The 20,849-nt window shown below is 48.5% G+C and overlaps 2 protein-coding genes across 2 annotated transcripts; one reads left to right on the top strand and one right to left on the bottom strand.

Annotated features, from left to right (window-relative positions):
- Positions 1-13,374: 13,374 nt before the first annotated feature.
- On the top strand, positions 13,375-14,767 carry LOC127346562 (uncharacterized mitochondrial protein AtMg00810-like). The gene is made up of 2 exons (XM_051372849.1): positions 13,375-14,646; positions 14,759-14,767. The coding sequence occupies exons 1-2, from the start codon at positions 13,375-13,377 to the stop codon at positions 14,765-14,767; spliced, it is 1,281 nt and encodes a 426-aa protein (XP_051228809.1).
- Positions 14,768-15,289: 522 nt separating this feature from the next.
- On the bottom strand, positions 15,290-18,403 carry LOC127291765 (uncharacterized). The gene is made up of 3 exons (XM_051321083.1): positions 18,035-18,403; positions 15,934-16,229; positions 15,290-15,833 (listed from the first exon to the last, which is right to left on the bottom strand). Exons 1-3 carry the CDS (start codon positions 18,164-18,166, stop codon positions 15,494-15,496), a joined length of 768 nt encoding a protein of 255 aa, XP_051177043.1. The 5' UTR covers positions 18,167-18,403; the 3' UTR covers positions 15,290-15,493.
- Positions 18,404-20,849: the final 2,446 nt, after the last annotated feature.

Below are 20,849 nucleotides of genomic sequence, written 5' to 3'. Positions count from 1 at the left end.
TTGAATTTTAAATTTCTTTTTGGTGGGTTGTAAACAAATAATAAATGGAGCATTTTGGTGGTGGTGGTGGTCAAAATGGAATTGAGATGCAAAATCATATTTTGCATATGATCTTACATATGTGAAAAAGTTCCAACTTTGATTGCCTCTCATTTGAATTTGGTAAAGATTTTGGGGTGGTGGTTTTGGGCAAAGTTGAAGTGCTTGATGTTGTCTTGGATGAGGTGAAAAGGTTTGACCAAGTGTAGAAGTGAAAAGTGAAAATCCAGGGGCTCAAAGTGGGCATCAGGGTAAAAATGGCACAAGTGACCATATTGCATGTAACTTGGAAATTGAATTTGATTTTGGTTTGATTTGAGTTTCTTCACTTCCAATAGTGTTTAAAAGTGTTTAGTAACCTTTTACAACCAATGGTGCAAGCCAAAGTGGTCTAGGTTAAGTATTTGCAAAAATGGCATAGGCCTTATGTGAGAGTGAAAAGGATTTTTGGAATTTCTTTTATATTTCAATTTTATTTGGCTAAGGGTGATCAAGTGATCATTGCTAAGGTTTTAGGATGAGAGTAACACACAAACAAGCATCATGGCAAAAGCACACTCAAATAAATTAATAAGGTGAGCTAATATGCATAGTCCTATATGATGAAAAAAAAAGTTTTTTGTTGGCTCCAAATTTTGGATTCTTGAATTCTCTTTCTTGTTCATTTTATTGAAACTTGGGATGTTACAAACCCTTCCCCCTTACAAAAGATCTCGTCCCGAGATCTAGAGAAAACTAGGTACTAAAGAGATCTGGGTATTCCTTCTTCATGTCTTCCTCGCGTTCCCAAGTGGCTTCTTCTTCTGTGTGATTACTCCATTGTATCTTCAGGAACTTGATACTTCTGGTGCGGGTGGTCCTGAATGCTTCTTCAAGGATGCGAATAGGCACTTCGCGGTAGGTCAGATCCTTGTTGATATCAATGGCTCTGTGGTCGATGTTCTTGAATACTTCGGTTTTCTCAGGCACTTCTAGACACCTCCGAAGCAGTGAGATGTGGAACACATCGTGTACGGCGGACATCTCTTCCGGTAGTTCCAACTGATATGAGACTTCTCCTCGGCGATCCAGAATCTTGAATGGTCCGACATATCTGGGGGCGAGCTTTCCTTTGAGTTGGAATCTCTGCATTCCTTTGAGGGGTGAGACTTTGAGATAAACAAAATCTCCGATCTCGAATGTCATCTCTCGGCGTCTCTTGTCGGCGTAGCTCTTTTGTCTGGACTGGGCGGTCTTGAGGTACTCGCGGATCTTGTGCACCTTCTCTTCGGCTTCGCGGAGAACATCGGGGCCGAAGACTTGACTATCTCCGACTTCCGACCAGTTCAGAGGGGTACGGCATTTCCTTCCGTACAGGGCTTCAAAGGGGGCCATCTGTAAGCTGGCTTGATAGCTATTGTTGTAGGAGAATTCTGCATATGGTAAGCAGTCTTCCCATTTGGATCCGTACTCTAGCACACAGGCTCTCAACATATCTTCCAATATCTGGTTGACTCTCTCGGTCTGTCCGTCAGTCTGTGGGTGGTAGGCTGTGCTGAAATTCAGACGGGTTCCTAGTCCTTCATGCACTTTCTGCCAGAATCTTGAGGTGAATTGTGATCCTCTATCTGACACAATTGACTTCGGAGTTCCATGCAGGCTGACTATTCTGGAGATGTATAACTCAGCTAGCTTGGGGCCTTGGTATGTGGTCTTGACGGGGATGAAATGTGCAACCTTGGTCAACCTATCGATGACTACCCAAATGGAGTCATTTCCTCTGCTAGATTTGGGCAATCCTGTGATAAAGTCCATACCGACAGAATCCCATTTCCACTCCGGAATCTGTAAGGGTTGCAACAGTCCTGCGGGTCGTTGATGTTCTGCTTTGACTCGCTGACAGATATCACACTTGGCGATGTAGCTTCCTATCTCTCGCTTCATTCCGTGCCACCAGAATTGTTCCTTCAGGTCTTGGTACATCTTGGTTCCTCCGGGGTGAATGGAATACAGTGTATCATGAGCTTCTTTCAGAATGACTTGTTTCAACTCTGAATCTGATGGTACACACAGGCGTTCGTTGTACCAAAGAACTCCTTCTTCATCTACAGTGAATCCTGGTGCCTTTCCTGCAGCTATCTGACTCTTTATTCCGTCAATGCTGGCATTTCCCTTCTGGGCTTCCTTTATCTGGCTCATCAAAGTGGGTTGGAGCTCAATGCTGGCGAGGAATCCTTCGCTCACTTAGCTCTAGTCTGAATTGTTCAAACTCTTGGTACAGGCTTGGTTGCTCTATTGCGATCATGGAGTTCAACTGACACGGCAGTCTGCTCAAGGCATCCGCTACCACATTGGCCTTGCCGGGGTGGTAGTGAATTTCCATGTCGTAATCCTTGATTAATTCTATCCATCTGCGCTGTCTCATGTTCAGCTCCTTCTGGGTGAAAATGTACTTCAGGCTCTTGTGATCGGAATATATCTCGCATCGATTACCCATGAGGTAATGACGCCAAACCTTCAGGGCTAACACTACGGCTGCTAATTCCAAGTCATGAGTTGGATAGTTCTGTTCATGTTGCTTCAGTTGCCTTGATAGGTAAGATATCACCTTGCCTTCTTGCATCAACACACATCCAAGACCAGTCTTGGATGCATCACAATAGACATCAAATGGCTTGGTGACATCGGGCATGATCAGTATTGGGGCTGTGGTTAATCTGAGTTTGAGTAGCTGAAAGCTTTCTTCACACTTGTCATTCCAGTCAAATTTCCGGTCCTTCTTCAGCAGTTGAGTCATTGGTCTTGCGATGCTGGAAAATCCTTCAACGAATCGGCGGTAATATCCCGCTAATCCCAGAAATGCTCTGACTTCAGTCTGGGTGGTGGCGGCTTTCCATTCCTCAACAGTTTTGATTTTTGCGGGATCTACCACAATTCCTCCTGCAGACAAGATGTGTCCCAGGAATCCTACTTCTTTCAGCCAAAACTCACATTTGCTGAACTTGGCGTACAACTGATGCTGCCTAAGGGTTTCTAGAACCACTTCCAGATGTTGCTCATGTTCTTCTTCTGATTTGGAGTAGATAAGGATGTCGTCAATGAAGACAACGACAAACTTATCCAGGAATTCCATAAAGATCTTATTCATGAGATTCATGAAGTAAGCGGGGGCATTGGTCAGTCCAAAGGACATGACATTGTACTCATACAGTCCATATCTGGTGGTAAAGGCAGTCTTTGGAATATCTGTTGCTCGGATCTTCAGTTGATGGTAACCTGTCCTCAGATCAATCTTTGAGAATACTTGGGCACCGGTTAGCTGGTCAAACAGATCTTCTATCTTTGGCAAGGGATATTTGTTCTTGATGGTGACATCGTTAAGCTTACGATAATCCGTAACCAAACGAGTGGCACCGTCCTTTTTATCCACAAACAAAACTGGTGATCTCCAAGGCGACGCACTTGGTCGAATCAGACCTTTGTACAGCATATCATCCAGTTGCTTTTTCAGTTCCATCAGTTCTGCGGGGTTCATGCTGTAGGCTCTCTGGGCTATGGGTCCTATTCCCGGGATTAACTCGATGATAAACTCGATATCCCGGTCCGGGGGCATACCGGGTAAATCATCCGGAAACACATCAGGGTATCGACAGACGACCCTGATTTGATCCAGAGTTGGTTTAGCTACACTTTGGTTGCAGGTGAAAGTTCGGGGTAGTTTTTCAGACAAGTGTTCTATTATTATTCCGGTGCTACTTGTCATGGTGATGGCCTTCTTGGCGCAGTCTATCAATCCATGATGTTTCGCCATCCAATCCATACCCAGGACTACTTCCAATCCTTTTGTTCCCAGAACAATCAAGTTTGCATAAAAGTCTATTTCATGGATTCTGATGGGTACATCTTTGCAAAATTTTCTAGCTTTAGTTGTTGATCCAGGTATTTGAACTACCATGACATGTTTCAAGCTGATTGGTTGAATCTTACTAGTGCACACAAAATCTTCTGTAACGAACGAATGCGATGCTCCAGAATCAAACAACACTCTTGCGGGTATTGAGTTAACAGAGAACATACCCAGCACCACGTCAGGTGCTTCCTGGGCTTCCTCAGCATTCATGTGGTAGAGGCGACCCCCGCGGTTGTTCGGGTTGTTGGGGGCGAACTTCTTGCCGGTGGAGACACGGCGTTGCTGCTGAGCTGGTGGTGCGGGGTTGCCTGCGAGCTTGGCGAGCCTCTTGGGACACTCATTGGAGTAATGCCCCACTACACCACACTCATAGCAAGTGATGGTGGTCTTGTCCTGCTTGTTCGCGACTGGGATTGCATTGCTCCCGGTCCTTGGTGCGGTGTTGGTGTTGTTGTTGCTGTTGTTGGGGGCTCTTGGCGGAGCGCGGTTGAAGTTGCTGTTGGGGTTGTTGTTGTAGTTGTTGTGGTGGCCTCCTGGTCTGGGGTTTCCTCCACTCCGGTTCTGATAAACCGGACGTGACATCTGTGCATTGGGCTTGTTGGTCCTGAAGCCTCCGCCTGAGTTGGGGCGATACCTTGGGGCATTGCTAGGCCCACTCTGATTCATCATGCGGCGCTTGCGGTTCTCGCTGGCTTGGTGCAGTTTGCCTTCCATTTGGATGGCGGAGTCAACAAGGGCTTCGAGGTCGGCAAAGGGGATGTTGATCAACACAGTCTGCATCTCATCATGCAGTCCATTCAGGAACCTTTCCTTCCTCTTCTCAGTAGTGTCGGTCTCATCCGGGGCATACCTTGACAGTGTGAGAAACTTGTCGCGGTATTCCACCACGGACATCCGGCCTTGCTTCAGTTCACGGAACTCATCTCTCATTTTCTTTATCAGACCCGGGGGCACATGGTACTTGCTGAACTTGAGCTTGAAATCAGTCCAAGTGATAAACTGTCCCGCGTTCATGGCACGGGTGCTTGTCCACCAAGCTCTTGCTGGTCCTGCTAAGTAGTGCGTGGCAAACAGCACTTTCTCATTCTCTTCCACTCCAGCTACTTCTAGATTGTTCTCCATAGTTTGGAGCCAATCATCTGCATCAAGTGGTTCCTCAGTCTTGCTGAAAACTGGCGGGTTGGTATTCTGGAAGTTCTTGAGCTTGGATCCTGGATGATCATGGTGGCCTTGATTGTTGTTGGCAAGCTGTTGAAGTGCTGCAATGTTGGCTTGCCTTTCAGCTCTTTCTGCTTCTCTATCTTCCAGCATAACTTGCAACATCTGCATCATAGCATCTTGGTTCGCGTTGCGAGTTGGAGGGGCCATCTGAGTATTGAGATAGATCATGAGATAAGAGGGAAATTTTCTATGGCTTGTTTTGGTGTTTGAGTTCAAAAGTTTAAAACTTGAAGTCTTTTCATGATGACACAACATACATTCATTCATAGCAAACAACACACATTACAAGCTAACACACTAAGGGTTTTAAGAACCCTTCTTCTCCAAGCTACGATACATTGGGGCGGGATACAACTCACACCTACGATAGTGCACAAGTGAACTACTCCTCATCCTCATCAACATCGATGGGGGTGTGGTCATCATCTTCGTCGTCCAGGAAGTCGTAGTCTTCCCCCTCAGTGTTCTCATCGTCCTCGAAGTCGTTGTCGTCACTCAGGTAGTTGCTTCCTCCCTGAATATCTTCTCCATCTTCCTCCATCTTCTTCATCTGCTCCTCCTGGGCCTTGACAGTGGCCTCGAGTGCGGCTATCTTCACGCGGAGGCGAGTGATGGTGGCATCCCTCTTCGCCCGCTGCTGGCGGAGAGTCCTGCGGTCGTTGGCGAGCATCTTGATGGCGTCTCCTTGCTCGATGATGCGGGCGTGAGTCTGGTTGGCGTACTCACGGGAGTGGTCGAGATCCTGCTGAGTGTGGTACAGCATGAAGTCTAGATGCTCCACATGGTGCTTCAGCTCCGGGTGGGATGACATGTCCATGGGCTCTCCAGCAGAGTTACGCCTCGCGAGGTGAGAAAAGCGAGGGTGCTTGAGTGCCTCCCCGCTCATCCCGCACAGGCGTGCGAGTCCCTCCTGAAGGGCGCGGGCAAGTCCGTCCAGCCAGTTGCTCTCCATGAAGGAGAAGAGGATCCTCTCAGAAGTGGGAGACTCCATCTTGCCCCTCAAATCCGCAGTGATGATCCACTGCAGTTCGCCTCCTGGCTGGTTCGCGATCTGGGCTCCGTGGAACTCCGGGTGCGGGCGACCAAGGTGGTCGGAAAGGGCGTTGAGGTCGTGCTCGAAGATCAAGCTTCCCCCACTCCCAAGCTGGTAAAACTTCGTGTTCACGGGCTCCATCTGAAAGTGAAGTAAAGGATTAAGTTAGGGAAGTGAACAAGTGTGGCAAAATTTTAGTTATATTTCTAAGGAAGAGCATGACTTCGTGTTTTTCCAAAGAACTCAAGGAGAAGACAAGGACTTAAATTTTTTTGAAATACTTCATTCCTTTTTGAAACTAAATTTTCAGAACGTCCATTTCTAACTAGGGTCTCCTAAGGTCAAACAATGGCTCTGATACCAACTTGTCAACACCCGGATTTTTAAAGTCCGGATGCCTATTATGTCATACATCGCAATCCCAGGAAATTGTTGTTGCGAGGCATAATAGTTAAGTATCACAGTCATCATTCATTACAAACCATAATGTCTTACAACTTGGAATCACATGATCCATATTACACAAATAGTTGATCTAATGATCAACGAACAAACACAAGTTCATAGCGGAAGCGTAAGATACAAGGACTCTCTAGTCCACAGGCCAACGCTTGACGTTAGAAGCTCCTAGTTGTAGTAGACGTCCTGCTGATCGTCCTCCTCGTACTGCTGCTCGGCTTCATATTCTGGCCATTTGAATAGCCAGGGACAAAGCCGTGAGTACTTTAAGTACTCGCAATCTAATACTAAAGTAAGTACTAGCATTGACATAATGGTGTTCTAAGCTCTAAGTTTATTTGCATAAAGCCAATTTTATTTGATAAACATTGTAGAAAACAACCCTTCATGTGCTAACTAACTCAAGTGGGAACATTAATGTCATTCCCACAACTCAGTTGTGATACAAAGTCAAAGTCACCGTTCAAGTTCAAGTTCAAAAACACCAGTCACAAAGATATAAATTCTGATGACGGAAACAGAATGGCCTTTCCAATTGTCCATATCCGCGGACGCGGCTATTCGAATAGTTCTACACTCTGCAGAGGTCGCACACTTGTGCCACAACATTTGATTACATCCGTCAGGGATAAAACCCTGAATAATCGTAACTCAGTACGCGGATCATCAACCGTTAACCTTTCACTTACACACCCTAGTATAGGCACCTCTCCCCATGAGCTTGGCCTCCCGGTGAAAACCAACTGTTAACCCGGGAACTGCACAGGGCTTGGGCCGGACATTCACCTCATATTCACGTCATATCACATCATCTCTTTTGTTGTAGAGGCAGCTTTCGGCATAACCCCGATGACGCTTGTTTAGAGGGAACCCATACTAAGACACATAAATTTCCAGCTAAGCCCTACCCATAATCAGGTATTGTGGGGGTACTCAAAAATTGGAATGGTATCGCATCCAACTCAATCATCAGTTTTAACCAAAGTCACCAAGTCAACAGCAGTGTCATATTCACCTTCAAAATCTTTCAATGGAAATGAATAATCATTCCAAGGTTTTCACCATCATCATTTCATCAACACATGTTCCCATCTAGAGTGGTCATTTTAAAATTAGCACTAGCAACTATGTATGAGGGGTGCTAAGTATTTGCTTTGCTTCTAGGCTAAGTTTGATACTCTTGTACTAACTCCATACCAACCCAGTAAATTATAAATCAAAGGTACTTTGATAAAACAAAGGTAAATAAAGCTTGTAAAGTAAAACTGGGAAAAATAGGATCATAAGCATAAAGTAAATGGGGTAATGCCTTGCTCATGGTGAGCTTTGCACTTTGCAAGAGTATTATCTTGCCTTGGTTGGGAAACTGATCAAAGTGGTCTTCTTCTTCTGGGAAGTAGACCTCCTCCTCCTCCTGGTACTCCTCGGTACTAGCGTCTAAAATACGAATACGGAGTACACAATCATCACACCAAACTAATTTACTAAACTATGCACAACCATGGTTCACACACTTAAACTAGCATCACATATTACTATTATGTGGGTGGATGTGTTTTTCTTATTAATTCAGAAAAATAAATTCCTCTCATTATCTTATTAAGATTTAATTTCTCTTATGCATAATATGTGACCTAGGTTGACCCAAGTCAACCTCTTCACACTTATCATTTGGAGAAAATGATTTAAATGAGGTGAGCACCTCATACCATTTAATTCTAGCATACCAAAGATTTAATATCACCAACAATTCCTATGGGACCTAAATAACCAGAGTCTCCACTTCATTTGGAATTGGTGGTGACAAGATTTAAATGAGAGAAAAACTCCCTCATAAGATTTCTTAATAGTTTTGGACAAAATCTTTGACTAGAAATAGCCATAAGGGCATTTAAAACAACTAAGCCATGATCATTCAAAGTAAGCATGGCATATTTTTGTTGAAACAATTAGTATAAGTGAAATGTGAATTATTGGAGGTGGAATTTACTGAAAAGCATTTATGGTTGATTTTTAAGAATTATTATAAGGCAGAAAAGTCCCTGCCTTGTTTATTTTGTCGTTTTAAATCTACAATAGATCTAGGGTTCTATCCAGTGGCATTGTGTAGATAAATTCCTAAGGTTTCCAAAAATATAAATTTTGTAAAATTTGGCCGAGTAGATTTGTCACTATTGAAATTCAAAGTTTGCATCAGATTAGAGTATTTTTTTCTAATTTCAAAATTTGAATTCAAACGGTGGGCTCGCGCGGGAAAAGAACTTGGGCCGGCCCAGTACTGCGTCCAGCGCAGCGGGCCGCCTGACAGTGCGGGGACCACACGTCAGTGTGTTTTAAAACACCGAACCGGTACGAGGGAGGTGGACCGTAGGATTAGACTCGGATCGGACGAACGACAGACGTCGTCGTCTCCGGCGAGCGGCGAGCTCCCTGGCGGCGAGCCTAGGGGGTGGGAGAGAGTACCAGGCCGTTGCAGGGGTCTGGCAGTAGGCGCGGAGAAGATGTAGTAGATGAGGAAGCCCTGGGAGCAGCGGCGGCGCTCGGGGAGGCGCCAATCGAAGCAGAGCTTCCGCGAGCTCCGGCGGACTTGAGCTTGCGATTCGAGCAGCTCCGGCGAGGTGGTGCTCAATTGAGGTGTCGAGGAGTGTTGTGAGGATGAGTGGAAGCGATTGGTGTGCTCAGATTGAGAGGAGGCGTCCTCCTTTTATAGCGGCGAGAGGTGGCCGAAGGGCGGAGCGGGGTCATCGTCGTCGTCGCCGTTCCAAGGTCGCGAAGAGGCAAGGCATGGGCGCGGCGGGTTACTGGTGTCCCGCAGAAGCTGACGCGCGTGATCGTGGCGCGGCAGGGGCTCTGTAGTGCTGGCGCGCTTGATGGGAGTGCTCGGGCCATGGCGGACGGTCGTGGACGCGGTCGTCGTCTGCGGCGTTCCCGCGGCCTCGTGCGCGTGTCCAGGCGATGCAGGGAGCCGTTGTGCGTCTACTGGCGTTGAGAGTGAGTGTGGAGGGGACGCAGGGCCGTGGGCGTCGTCACGCCCTGGCGTGTCCAGGGTCGGCGCCATGCGCGCTCTGGCGCGGCATGGACGCGTTCTGGGCGCCACTGGGCGCGCTGATCCTGGCGTCTCCGAGGCATGGCTTCGTCGGGTCAAGGGCTGGGCAGTGTCAGGGGAGTGAGAGGAAGCCAGTGGACATGGGAGTGCAGGCCAGAGGTGACCAGGTGAGGAGATGGCATGAGGGTGGCATGCCATGCCACGGCATGACATGTTTTAGTTGATTTAATCAAACCCTGGCCAGTGCAAGTGGTGGAGCTGATGTGGTGAGGTGAGAGGGCTCTCCAGAAGTGCAGAGAGGGCACGGTTGGACCAAGTCCAAGGTAGAAATGAGGTATGGGCTCAATTTTTCACCCTGCCAGCAAGGTGTTCGACAGAATGCCCGCAAGAAAAAGATTTTTGAATTTTAAATTTCTTTTTGGTGGGTTGTAAACAAATAATAAATGGAGCATTTTGGTGGTGGTGGTGGTCAAAATGGAATTGAGATGCAAAATCATATTTTGCATATGATCTTACATATGTGAAAAAGTTCCAACTTTGATTGCCTCTCATTTGAATTTGGTAAAGATTTTGGGGTGGGGGTTTTGGGCAAAGTTGAAGTGCTTGATGTTGTCTTGGATGAGGTGAAAAGGTTTGACCAAGTGTAGAAGTGAAAAGTGAAAATCCAGGGGCTCAAAGTGGGCATCAGGGTAAAAATGGCACAAGTGACCATATTGCATGTAACTTGGAAATTGAATTTGATTTTGGTTTGATTTGAGTTTCTTCACTTCCAATAGTGTTTAAAAGTGTTTAGTAACCTTTTACAACCAATGGTGCAAGCCAAAGTGGTCTAGGTTAAGTATTTGCAAAAATGGCATAGGCCTTATGTGAGAGTGAAAAGGATTTTTGGAATTTCTTTTATATTTCAATTTTATTTGGCTAAGGGTGATCAAGTGATCATTGCTAAGGTTTTAGGATGAGAGTAACACACAAACAAGCATCATGGCAAAAGCACACTCAAATAAATTAATAAGGTGAGCTAATATGCATAGTCCTATATGATGAAAAAAAAAGTTTTTTGTTGGCTCCAAATTTTGGATTCTTGAATTCTCTTTCTTGTTCATTTTATTGAAACTTGGGATGTTACAATTTATCTGTGTGCTACTCTAGTGATGTTATTAAAGTAGTTTATTCCTCCTGCACGGTGTAATGGTGACAGTGTGTGCATCGTGTTAGTACTTGGCGTAGGCTATGATTGTGATCGCTTGTAGATTATGAAGTTAACTATTACTATGATGGTATTGATGTGATCTATTTGGTTATGTTGATCTATCTTGCACTCTAAGGTTATTTAAACATGAACATCGAATATTGTGGAGCTTGTTAACTCCAGCATTGAGGGTTCGTGTAATCCTACACAATTAGTGGTGTTCATCATCCAACAAGAGGGTGTAGAGTCTAGCATCTATCTATTTATTTATGTGATCAATGTTGAGAGTGTCCACTAGTGAAAGTATAATCCCTAGGCCTTGTTCCTAAATATCGCTATCATTTGCTTGTTTCTTGTTTCTTCGCATCTCTACTGCCCGCAATATTACCACCATCAACCACACGCCAGCAAGCACTTTTCTGGCACCGTTACTACTGCTCATACTTATTCATACCACCTGTATTTCACTATCTCTTCACCGAACTAGTGCACCTATTAGGTGTGTTGGGGACACAAGAGACTTCTTGCTTTGTGGTTGCAGGGTTGCTTGAGAGGGATATCTTTGGCCTCTTCCTCCCTGAGATCGATAAACCTTGGGTGATCCACTTAAGGGAAACTTGCTGCTGTTCTACAAACCTCTGCTCTTGGAGGCCCAACACTGTCTACAAGAATAGAAGCTCCCGTAGACATCAGCAGGTTTGGTGGAGATGTTGTGGTCCAGAGAGGGAGAGTTGTTGGGGAGGATAAGGGAGAGGATGGCGTGGTGGAGGTGGTGCGCTGTGACGTTGTCCGCGTGAAGGAGAAAGGCGAAACGGTACGGAGAAGTGGGCTTGGGCCGGATCGGGCCAGAGGAGATGGGCTACTGCAGCTGGGCTGCCTGGGTAGAGAAGAAAAGAGGCCATGGGGAAGGGAAGCCCAGGGTTAGATAAGTTAGGTTTAGGGGTTTTCTTTTATAACTGTTTTGTAAACTGATTTGAATTTTATTTAAACAAAGGTTTGAATTTTGAACACAGAGGTGGAGAGAGAGAAAACAAAATAGTTTGGCTTTATAAAATAATTTTATTTATTAAAGCATGGATGGTATGATGCATATGCCATGATGATGTATAAAAGAAAAATAACAAGCAGATCTATTAGGGGTACTACCCTGGGCCGTTACAATCGACACCACTAACAAGGAACCTCGCCCCGAGGTTCCACCTCAAGGTACGGGGGAGAGAGGTGAACTATCGGATCTTCAGGCGACGTGTCGATCTCCTCGACACCACTAACAAGAGTTCTTGCTCCACATAGATCGGTCGACACCACCAACAAGAAGTCGTTGTTCCGATGTTGATGATGCGCTTCAGTCGGGATCCTCCAAAGATCGGACCTAATGGGTGAGGGGCAAAGATCGTCCAACCCACGTCGGAACCTAAGACTCGGAAAACTCAGATAAGAGAGAAGACGCAAAACTCGTAAAGATAAGAGGAGAAAGAAGTCCCATCCTCGCCCTCCAAACTGACAACGACAAGGAGTTCGACAATACCACCATCCGCACCCTCCTCTCCACCCACGGCACCATCTTTCGCCTAACCTGCCCATACACCTCCCAGCAGAACGGTCGCGCCGAGCGCGTCCTACGCACTCTCAATGACTGCGTCCGTACCCTCTTGTTCCACGCCCACATGCCCCCCCAGTTCTAGCCGGACGCCCTCTCCACCGCCACCCTCCTAGTCAACCTACGCCCGTGTCGCCCTCGCTGGAATTACACACCCCATAACCTCCTATTTGGCTCACCCCCTTCATACGACGGTCTCCGCATTTTCGGTTGTCGTTGTTTCCCTAGCACCGCTGCCACCACCCCTCATAAACTCACGCCTCGATCCATTCCGTGTGTATTTCTCGGTTACTCGGCTAACACCAAAGGCTACCGTTGCTATGATCCGGTCTCTCATCGTGTCATCACGTCCCGACACGTGTACTTTGATGAGCACTGTTTTCCATTTGCGCAGGAACAGGTGAGGACTTCTCCTCCCGCGACTGACAGTCCGCGGCGTCGCGGCCCTACCTTGGTGGAGGTCCCTGGCTCGGCAGCGCCCCCGCGCGCTCCCTCTACTCCAGCTGCGACGCCTCCCGTGACGCCCTCGAGCACTGCCTCGGGCTCACACGTGGCGCCCTCGAGCCCCGCCTCGGGCGCCGCTGCCTCGCCCCCGACACCGCCCGCGTCGCCCTCGAGCACTGCCTCGGGCACCGCCGTGTCATCTGCGCTCTCTACCGCGTCACCCTCGATCCCCAGCTCGGGCGATGCCTCGCCTCCGGCCCCGCCTCCGCCTCCTTCGCCGCCGGTGACGAGCCCCCTCACGCGCGCCCATGCGGGGATTCGCCTCCCGAGCACGCGGTACCCCTCGGACGAGTATGTCTGCACCGCGTCGACTTCCGCGCCTTCACCAGCCACACCGTCGCCCCTGCCCACCTCTACCCGGGCTGCTCTCCGCGACCCACAGTGGTTTGCAGCCATGCGTGACGAGTTTGACGCCCTGCAGTGGAACCAGACATGGACGCTTGTTCCCCGCCCCTCTCACGCCAACATCATCACCGGGAAGTGGGTCTTCAAGCACAAGTTCCATCCGGACGGTACTCTCGACCTCCACAAGGCGCGGTGGATGGTTCGTGGTTTTCGCCAGCGAGCCGGCGTCGACTTCACCGACACCTTCACCCCGGTTGTCAAGCCCGGGACGATCCGCACTGTTCTTCAGCTCGCGGTCTCCCGCGCATGGCCCGTGCATCAGATGGACGTCTCCAACGCCTTCCTTCACGGCCATCTAGAGGAACAGGTCTTCTGCCAGCAGCCCACTGGTTTCGTCGACAGCGCCCACCCCGACCATGTGTGCCTGCTCTCTGGCTCGTTATACGGGCTCAAGCAGGCTCCACGCGCCCGGTACCAGCGCATCGCAATGTTTCTTCACCAACTCGGCTTCCGCTCCACCCGCTCCGATGCATCGCTGTTCGTGTACAACAACGGCGCCACCACCGCGTACCTGCTGCTCTATGTCGACGACATCATCTTAACGGCCAGCTCCACGGACCTCCTGCGACAGCTCACAGAGCGTCTTCGCGCTGAGTTTGCTCTCAAGGACTTGGGGCCTCTGCACTACTTCCTCGGCATCGAGGTCGTACGTCGCACCGACGGCTTCTTCCTTCATCAGCGCAAGTACGCCCATGAGCTCCTGGACCGCGCAGGTATGCTTAATTGCAAACCCGCGGCCACGCCGGTCGACACGAAGTCCAAGCTCTCCGCCACGAATGCGTCCTCTTATCGCTCCATCGTCGGTGCCATGCAGTACCTCACCTTGACTCGCCCCGAGCTGCAGTATGCTGTTCAGCAGGTGTGCCTTCACATGCACGCTCCACGGGATCCTCATTGGGCTGCGGTCAAGCGGATCCTCCGCTACATTCGTGGTACCATGGACTTCGGTCTCTCTCTCCACGCCTCCACCGCCACGGACATCGTCGCCTACTCGGACGCCGATTGGGCCGGCTGCCCCGACACGCGTCGCTCCACGTCTGGCTACTGTGTCTACTTCGGACCTTCGCTCATCTCCTGGTCGTCTAAGCGACAGCCCACGGTCTCTCGCTCCAGCGCCGAAGCGGAGTACCGGGCTGTTGCTAACGCAGTTGCTGAGGTCTCCTGGCTGCGGCAACTCCTCGTTGAGCTCTCATGTCCTGTTGCCAAAGCCACCGTGGTCTACTGCGACAACATCTCCGCCGTCTACCTCTCCGCCAACCCGGCCCACCATCGCCGCACCAAGCATATTGAGCTGGACATCCATTTTGTTCGGGAACAGGTGGCACTTGGACACATTCGAGTTCTTCATGTGCCCACCTCCACACAAGTTGCAGATATCATGACAAAGGATCTTCCTACGACATCTTTTGAGGAGTTCCGGTCCAGTCTATGCGTTCGACCAGGCGACGCTTCGACTGCGGGGGTGTTGAGATACATATCTTGTATATCCGGATGTGTATCCTCTGTAGTTATTGTATAGCGATACATATCTTTGTATATTTACTATTGGGCCCGCCTCCTTCCTTGTATAGTCGAGGACGTGGCCTATATATATACCGTCATATGCATCCGATCAATACATCGAGCATTGCATCTCTCTCTACACTTATTATGTTAACGTTTCGAGTCGAGCAAACACATAACTAAAAAATATTTGTAAGTTGAATGGAGTTGGCTCCATATTCACCCTACCGAGCCCCCCCTTGCGAGTGCATATCCTCCTCATCGTGCAGCAGCAGCAGCAGTACATGCATTTAGGTTGTCTGCACCTACACCACGGACCACATCTCATGAATACCTTATCCCGACCCACCGCATGCACTAGCAGCGCGCTAGCTGCACGTACAATACAGTCGCTCAGCACATCACAGAACCAGATCTCGACGTACGAGACACTTCATTTCATGAACAAATTATTCGACGATGCATGCATGTGCCTCAGGCAGGGACCAAGTAACCTTAAGGATGGATCGAATCTCTGTTCCATCATCAATTCCAAACGAACCGTACTTCATCCGTAGTACGTACTCATCGAGTGCATTTGGACAACATTAATAAATCGTTACCAATCAGTTGCACGGCGCGTTGAAGCCTTGGAGCTTGAGCTTTCCGCCAAACTCCTCGGGCAGCTGAGACTCCTCAATGGCGTCCCGGAGGGTGGCATCTAGATTCTTGTCAGCGACGAACACGAACTTTTTCTTGGTGATGTCGTCGATGAAGGGGTACACCATCTTCCACGCTGCCATGAACACGTAGGGCACGTGGATGAGGAACACCCGCCCCAGCCGCTCCGGGTAGTTGTTCTGCATGATGTCCAGCGCCTCCAACATCGCCCGGATGTCGTAGTTCGCGTACCCGAACCCCTTCAGGTCCACCACCGATGCAAACTTCTCCTGTCCCGCCTCCAACCTGAAGAACACATCCACACAATTTTGTAATTCCACCATTAACATTTCACATTATCCATACATTAAATTCAACTAACTAATTGGTGTATGCGGATGCATACTTGGTGCAGGTGGTGTCGAGGATATAGACAACGTAGCGCTTGAACTCGTTGAGGTTGCGCTTTGTAGCGATGTGGCGGGCGCCGAAGAGGTACACCATCGGGCGACCCATCTTGTCGTGGCCGTGCACGTAGAGTTTATCTTGCGCGAGCTCGTTGCGCACCTCATCGGCGGTTATGGAGCCGTTGGGCTTGGCGGCGCACTTCCAGGCAAGGTACTTGAGGAACATCGCCGACGCCTTGCCGATGTTGTGGTCCCGGGCTCGCAGGAACCGCCGCAGCATGAAGTCATCCTCCTCCTGCATACATGGCAATGAATCAACCAACGGTTGGATCAGCTTCCACTTGGACGTTAGGTACATGTATGGTTGGACAAAATGATAGTTCTGTAGTTTCAGGATTTGAATTGAAGGGCCAAGTGGATGGCACTGGACGGTTGGCTATCATGAGGTCGTTGTGGTGAACATTTATGAACTTTCGATCGCCACGAGCTATGCGCCTGTCCGGTTATATCAAGCAGCTGTAGCTTAGCATAGCCAACGGTGCCAATAAATACGCCGACAGCTGCAAGAGCAACGTGATGCGCACTCACGCTATACCTACTGTTCCACGTTTTCCACCGCTAACAAAAACAAATAGGAGGCTGTAAGAATTAGACTAATATATTTTTCCCGAGTTGCATGAGCGGCGAGAAGAGAAGAGAAGTGTGCTGGCAGCAGCAGGTGTGTTCCTAAACACTTTGCAAGAGCGTAAGACAAAACACATATTAGTGAAGTACTTTGTGAAGTACTAATTTTGTAGCTAACTACTTCCTCTGTTGAATAAAGGGTGTATTAACCTTATCTAAATTTAGATCTATACATTAGATACATCTAAATTTTGATAAAATTGGGACAATATTTGTTGGATAGAGAGAGTTATATGTATATATTGGCTATATAGCGGACATGGTGCTTTTGCTTATGGGTGCATATGGTCCCTTTATATAAAAAAAAATTTAAACATATTAAAAAATATCAAAAAATCAAACAAAATATTGTGCGTACATTTCAACATCATACGTGATCATGAAGGCATTTCGGAAAAAAAAATGAATTGTTATGTCGATTGTGCAAGAAAGACAAAAATCGATGCTAAAATAAGGCTTTTTAGTAGGTATTTATTTGTCTTTTTTGTACAAGCCACACAAATGATCATTTTACTATGAAACTATAAGTGATGACATAGAAAGTGGAGATATGCGTGCTAAAAAAAATCTTCAAAGTTTTTAATATTTTGAAATTCATTTTTTGGGGTAAAGGGAGCATATGCACCTGGGATCACAAAAGTGCATTTCCACTATATAGGATGCTATAGATGACATGAAAAACTTAAGTTGAGCAAATAGCTCTACTATAGGCCGGCGCACACGTGGGCACGTAGGCGCCAATGGATGGAAGGAACGCATGGCAGTAGCTTCCCATCGACGTAGTAACTCTCTGTTTGCTGGGCCAACCGCTAATAACTACTCCTTCTGGCACGAGCGCGCGCGCCTTAACTACCCAGAGACTGATCAACAACCCGTGTTCATGAGAAAAGCGTGAGTTATCAACGCCCAAAGCGACCAGCAACCACTGCCGCGCAGCCAGGCAGATGTACCAGCTTGATCGGCCGTGCATCAGATCGATCGTGTAACTTTGATCTGGTCCATCCTTTTAACTCGTCTGCTCACCTACTGCGCGCGCTCCCTAGCTAGTAGCTGAACACTATGTCTCCTAACTTGAATACTTTCCAGTTAATAAAGCTGACTAACTGTGAGCGGCAAACTTGATCAATTGTGAATTTTATTTTTAAATGGGGGCGAGCGACAACCTATTTCAGAAGCTAGCAAATAATTAAAATGCTTCCTCCGATCGATAATAATTATCGTTGAAATTTGAATTTCAATTGCTAGATTAGATATAAACTAAACCCTCGATAGTTAGATTGAAGGGAGTATAGCTAACAGAACCGACACGGCAGGCGCGCGTGAACCAGCTAGTCACGGGAATTTGTTTCCGGACAGGACACAGTGCAGTCAAGTCCATCAGGCAACAAGTTGATGAGGAGAGAGATGGGTACGTACCTTGGCTGCGGGGTCCTTGGCCTCGACGACGGCCCTCAGCTCCGCCACCTTCTTCCACTCCGACGCGTCGCCGCCGCCGTCGCAGCCACCATGGCCGGTCTGCTTCTCCTGCTCGTCACCACCTCGCTCCATTCCTCAATCGATCGGCTGTCCGGCTTCGACTGACTGATCGATTGCCGCCCGCGGCTTGCTTGGGAGAAAACTAGTCAGCAATGGCTGGAGTGCGGGCTGGGAGTGTGGATTTTATAGCGTTCTGGGAGAAGGGGAGGCTAGCTGGGGCTGAGCGTTCTGCGAGGAGAGACAGATGGTGGCGATGGGGGACGAGCTGTTGTGCAAAGGCTATGGACCTGTGTGCGGTGCGGAACTGAAATCGACTGGACGACGGGTCACCTCGCCTCGCCGACTATTTATTTTACAGCACTGCAACTCTGAAACGGACGCACACCTATACCGATTTCTGCCAGACTCGGATCAGCCCTTCGGATGAGCAAGTAAAATGTTTTTGTATTAATAATCATAAGTAATTAAAAATTAACAAGAAAATGTAAATAAGTATTTAGACCACCTAGGAATGAATATAGACACAATCATGAGCCCAAGGCGTACCGCAGTCCTCACTTCCCCATCACCGGATGTAAAATCATCATGCTAAGATCTCAAAGTAACAGCCTAACACGGCAGCAACCATTGTCAATAACGACAACCTAAATCAAAAAGATTGATATGAAATAACACCGACATAAATTAAAGCCATCGAATCCACCAATACTGGACGTACCACCGATGCAAGGATAAGATGAGAATGAGGAAAAACATTACTCTAACTTCAGAATGTGTGGCAGTTAGAGCATCCCAGCCGTTGGGCCTTCCCACGTCCAAATCCGGCGCTACTTAACGCCGGTATAGCGCCGGATGGATGTAAGTTTTGGTCCGGGGAGGCCATTTTTCCCAGCGGCGAGTCTTGGATGGATCAATTCTTTTGGTAAATAACGGCGAAATCGTACAAAACAAGGCGAAATTTGATCAAACAAAAGCGAAATTTAAAGGTATTTAACATACGTAGGTGAGTTCGTACATATATAGGCCGATTTCCTACATATATTTGAATTCGGCCAGATGAAAATATAAAAAATACTACATGTCGTCGTGGTCGCTCGAGGTCCCGGCATTCGGCGCCGCCGGCGGCATCCCCAAGGGAGGGGTCTTGCCGGCCTCGATGTGCGCGAGTAAACGGGCGAGCGTGCGGCCCGGCGCACCCCACCAGCGGCGGCGGCCGGCGGCGTTGTTACGCGCTGGAGGAGGGGGAGGGCCGTCGAAGGCTGCGAGTTCTCGTAAGTGCCGGAGACGGAAGAACTCGTTCCACGCGTCGTAGTTGTCGGTGCGGTATCCGCGCGGTGCTCGTCGGTGAGGGTGACCAGCACAACGTCGATAGCGGCATCGAGCTCGTCTCGTCCCACCGGAAGCGGCGGGATCGGGACCCCCCCCCCCCACACACACACACACTCTGGCGCCATCCTCCGGGCATGCGGAAGTCCGGCGGCGCCGGGTAGCTCGCCATGTGCAGAAGTCCCGCCTCCCACTGGTGTAGGGAACGGCGGCCGAAACCGTTGTTCGCCGCGCAGTGGCCCGCCATTGCTCGCTGGTTGATGTCGATTGGGAGAGGAGGGAGACGGCGGTGGTGAATTCGGCGAGACGCGGTAGGTTCGGCGATAAATAGAGAGAGCCGCGCGTGAATCGGAGGCGACGCGTCCGACGAAGTCTGACCGGCGGCAGGCTTTTGAAGGCGCGCAAGACGATTGGCCTCTCTCGCCGACAAGTTGGGGCCACAAGCTGCGCGGGAAGTTTTCGCTACGTTTCCCGCGCTTTAGTTTCGTCCGGAGTCCCTGAGTGCTCCCCGGGGGGGCCGGGGATGGCCTGGGCTCCCCGGACGGATGAAAGCCCAAATCCGGGTGAAAACGAGGAACCGGGGGCGTGCTGGGCCGTTTTCGTCCATCCAGATAGAAAAAAAAAGACGTTCTGGGGGCTCGTCGGGGGAGATGGCTGGAGATGCTCTTATCTAAACGCGCTTAACATGGTGGGCACCATGCAAGTGCTACTCCAGCCGCTTGACTATCTGAATCAACTAGAATTAAAATCGGATCTTTGACTTAAAAAGATGCATAGACTGTCGAAAACAATGATTTGCCGGCCGTATTGATCTTCTCTGAGATCGGTACCTTTATATATTGATCATCCATGCCTTGATAACCAAATATACAATCAAACAAGATTTCCTAAGATCAAGGGATTGGTGATTACAATTGTTACAAACTACAACATATTAAGGTTATACCGTATCTACATTGTCTAACATTAGATGACTAGTAGAAATCTTTGAACCAACTAGAATTAAATCAATCTTTGACTAAAAAAAATGCATAGACACTATTTAGGTACTAAAATAGTGTCTCCGAAGTCCTAAGAGCGTCTTCACAGGTGCACTTCAAATAGGCGTCGCTAGGTACACCGGTAGTGCACTATTGGGTGGGCCGATAGTTGCTCCCTCCACTTGGCGAGGGCTGCCCCACACTGGCGACCCTAAACCGGCGTCCAAAGGATTATTTGACCAATAAAATTAAATTCCGCAAACAGAGATAGAAATTCGAATGAAGTTTTGCGAGTAGAAATTCAAATGTTGGCCAACATCCGACCACCACCTCGCCCTCATCTTATAGTCCGGCTACAAAAATAACAACTTGACCTTCATGGCCAAATGGATTACAGGAATGGCGTGAGCGGCAGGGCCACCTCCGTGACATCCGGTTGGCTGTCGATT

Source organism: Lolium perenne, chromosome 4 (genome assembly GCF_019359855.2).
Source record: "Lolium perenne isolate Kyuss_39 chromosome 4, Kyuss_2.0, whole genome shotgun sequence".
NCBI lineage: Eukaryota > Viridiplantae > Streptophyta > Magnoliopsida > Poales > Poaceae > Lolium > Lolium perenne.
Note: the sequence above shows the minus strand (reverse complement) of the source record. Positions and strands in the feature narration are given on the sequence as shown.